Below are 4011 nucleotides of genomic sequence, written 5' to 3' on the forward strand. Positions count from 1 at the left end.
GAAGATGGTAAATAAGTCAATAAGATTAAGTTCATCAGTTTGATTAACTGATTGGTGGATAACAGATACGTCTACCCTCTGACGAGACTTCATTCTATCTACATCAGAGCAAGGTCCCAGTGAGCCTTACAAGTTCCATGTTTACTATAATGGAGTCCTTGTTCATAACCTATTGTTCATAACCTATTTCGATTAATTCATAGACTTCGTGGATTGTTCTGTTATATCTCTCTGGTAGGCTACAGTATTTTGTAGCTTTTCAAATGATTATGTCGAGATGGGATTGATGCTATCCCTATATGTGAATGAATAAAAGTGTTCGGTGACAGCCAGTACGATACAAACACTGAACAGTCCATTAGAGTCCTACATGTGGGAGTGGTACCCAATACTAAGTTTGTAAACTTAAAACATATTTTGATGTCCAGTTATGCGGAAACTCGTCTTACCCTATCGTTGCGAAGAGAATTTTCCTCAAGTGAATAGATTCACATTACAGTAGCTAGAATAAATACTTCGGTTTTAAAACACAGCGAAAGGGTTGACAGCCTACGATTGCTTCCTTTTTCTGTTTTCACTAAAGACCATTGATAATGGCCCCTTTTTGGGCAAGAGGAAATGAATGAAACTCATTTAATATTTTTATTCGTTTATCACGAGACGGTGCATGCCCTGAGGATGACACATTAACTTCCCGATCTACGTCAGGTCGTTGTCACTTCCGGCATTCCGTAGATGGCGGTGGTGAGTTGAGAGTCGTGGAATAGGAAGGGGAACGGGATGCGATGAAACGATGGTGAGGATGACGTGGGTTGTGATGTGTGGGTGGATGACAAAGATTGTGGGATCTCTCTCTCTCTCTCTCTCTCTCTCTCTCTCTCTCTCTCTCTCTCTCTCTCTCTCTCTCTCTCTCTCTCTCTCTCTCTCACCCCGTCCTGCCTTTTCCAGAATGTTCGGATAAACTTTTCCAGCTATCATTGTGAACAATTTTTCGTTTGTTACCTTTCCTAACAACATTCTGTAACGATACAATGGAATTTAGGTGATTTGACTTGTTTTGTAGCGCCTTGGTCACTATAGCTGGTGCTTGGTGCGCATTTAACATCGATATATTTTGGTCAATACTCTTTGTACAAATTCACCATTCACATTCACTGCTTTTTTCACGAAGAGTCATAGTTCTGTTCTCTTTTCTTCTGAGCCACTTGTTGATCTTCATTTGTCACTGGTCACTTAATCCTTCGAGACTGGAGAGGCTATTGTACGAGTCAGATGGACGTAGGTGAATACTCAGTGATTATTTGCATTCAAGCAAGAAATCACGACACTAATAATTTACGTAATGGAGAAGACATGTTAAATAATGCTGGATACAATATAAAGTTACATTTGCAAACACATTTACGCTCACACATGCGTCCTGTCTTTCTAAAAATGTCCGTAAACTCATGCGTGTACAAAATAAATGAGTACACTGGAGTACATATTCATATGTAGAAATTGTGTACAGATAGATATATTTACATTGTAAATGTGCAGTGCAAATGACCCTTCAAACAATAGCTGACATTACACAAAAAAGGAGAAAAATACAGAAAGTACACATACAACCGTATCCAAAACAATTCTATTCATTTCTCTATTAATCTCTTTTTCTCTTTCACACACACGCACGTATATATAAATCAACTGTAACCTTACATGCACAAAGACATGCTTGCACACATATACATAAGCCAGCTTTAACATTACATACACAAAGGCACACATGCATCGAGCATGTTCATTCAAAGTAAAATTATTTTTATTCTCCTTCATTTCCTCTCACATCATTCACGGATGACTAGCCCTTCTTACGCCGGTATATATATATTTTTTCGCACACTACTTTCATTTCATATTTACATTTTCACTAGCACAGCGAGTCGTATCCATTAATGTCATCTCCGTTAACCGTGACTCCAATTTCTTCCTTGGGTATTTCAAATCCGGGTAGTCGCACATAATATCCTCCCACATCAGTCTTAAGAAGCGTGAAATTACTAGCACTTGAGTCACTGATTGTACTTGATATTTGAGGCTCGTTTTCTATGGTGAGAGTTATTCTGTTCTCGTCTGAGAAGACCGAGGTCTTCTCCGTGCGCCTAGGGGGCAAAGAACAATGTCTGTAGTCTATGAAAGGAGCTTCGTCCACTTCGAATTCCTTCAGACTCTCCAGTTCGTTGATTTCTAACAGAGACTCGGCTCTGACCTCTATCCTGACGCGTTCCATGCCGACCTCTTCGGTCGTTGTCTTCTTCTTGATATCTCTCGTCAGGGAATTCTTCCCTCCTTCGGACTGAGACTTTCTCGGGTTGCTGTCTGTCGACAGAGGTCTTTTTCCGGTCTCTTTGCTGCCCTTTGTGGCCTTACCGCCCGAGGACGGGCTTCGAATATTTTCTTTAGACATGTGGCGGCGAAACGCCTCTCGTTTGTTTTCGCTGGTGCCCGGGGGGAGCGCGTAGTCACATATCTGTGTGTAATGGTCTTCCTCTTCACTGACATCTTCAGGAATGGGACTAATGTCGTCGAGGACGCGAGAATATTCCAGGTTCTCGATGGACCTACAGAGTCGGGCCGGTTGGTGAGAGGAGGAGGAGGTCTGAACCCGAGTGGTCTCGGGAGACTCCGAAGTCTTCTGGCTATGCTGAAGAATGTAAGTGTTTTGCTTCGAGAGCTTTCGGGTCTCCCGCGTGGCGGCACCACCATCCTCCTTCTTGCCCTTTTTTTTCTTCTTCTTCTCTTCCTCGAACAGGGCGATGTTCAAGGAGTGGTTGGAGGATGACTTCAGAGGTTCGAAGAATTTTTCACTCAGCGACCGGGTCAGTGATCTCGACCTCTTCTCGGTCACGTGATGGGTGACCTGGTGAAGAGAAAACACCTCTTGATAGAATTATTTAAAAAAAAATAGGAGTGAAAGAACTAGTGTGAGGGTGGAAACAGCTAACATGTATTGAAACAAAGGCAAAACGACAGAAACACTAACATAACTATAATATTTCATCGTGTAAATCCATCCCCTTGAAAAAAAGTGAGGACAATCTTGAGATAAACTTTTGTATGAAATGAATTGTTCCTTTCAACTTATTGAAACCACCCGTTGGTAGTCAGAGAACTTCTTTAATAGGGGACCTAATGCAGGCGAATACATTAGTATCAGGAACCACACTTCTATATGGAGGTGAGAGTGTTACCGGGTAGTTTGTATGCAGTTGTCAGTTGTCGATGAGTCTATCAAAAGAAACACCATTTAAGGACAGGTAAGTACCCATCGTTGGTCCTTGAATATACAAACACCAAAACAAGCGCTCCTAAAATAAGCAAACCAATTGACCGACATGACAATACGAGTATATTGCACAGGTGTTTCTCGAACTGTATCTTAGAATTTTGCACTACATATACTAACTACGTATATTCCATCTCCTAGGAGAGAAATTTATTTCACTCACTAATAGTATTCCCTCGTTTTATCTACTTCTAGCTTGAATCTACGTTTTCACAGTTTGAGACCGCTATTTCTCGTCTTGATTTTATTTATTGTGAACATTATTTTAATTCTGATGTTATGAATTCCCTAATCTTAAAGACCTGCATTAAGTCCCCTCCTCTGAGCCCTCTCTTGCTCCTTCTCCTCCTCTTTTTTCCATTTCCTCCTTCTCCTGTTCTGTCTCTTCCTCCTCCTCCTCCTCCTTTTCTCCTCTTCTCCCTGTCCAGCCCTTCCTCATTCTCTTCCTTCTCCTCCACTTCCTCCTCCTCCTGCTCCACCTCTTTCTTTTCCTACTCCACTTCTTCTTTCTTCTTCTTCTCCTCATACACTTCCCCTCTTCGTTCCTCTCTCCTCGAATTGTGTCCGGCCTCACCCTCTGAATGACAGCCAATCAAAAACGTTGACACCGTCTAAGACTCTAAACAAAAGAACACGGGCATTTTCATGATTACTCTGACGTATAACTCGGCCTTGTCCTGAGG

General features: G+C 41.8%; 1 protein-coding gene across 2 annotated transcripts in view; it reads right to left on the reverse strand.

Annotated features, from left to right (window-relative positions):
* Positions 1-643: 643 nt before the first annotated feature.
* LOC143029927 (uncharacterized) overlaps positions 644-4011 on the reverse strand; it is a 45527-nt gene continuing 42159 nt past the window's right edge. For both annotated transcript variants that reach the window (XM_076193137.1, XM_076193138.1), the window contains exon 8: positions 644-2902. In XM_076193137.1, the coding sequence (XP_076049252.1) occupies positions 1913-2902 (990 nt within the window). In that variant the 3' untranslated portion in view covers positions 644-1912. The remainder of the gene's footprint in view (positions 2903-4011) is intronic.

The sequence above is a fragment of the Oratosquilla oratoria genome, chromosome 11 (genome assembly GCF_046742065.1).
Source record: "Oratosquilla oratoria isolate Oo_2021 chromosome 11, ASM4674206v1, whole genome shotgun sequence".
NCBI classification, from domain to species: Eukaryota; Metazoa; Arthropoda; class Malacostraca; order Stomatopoda; family Squillidae; genus Oratosquilla; species Oratosquilla oratoria.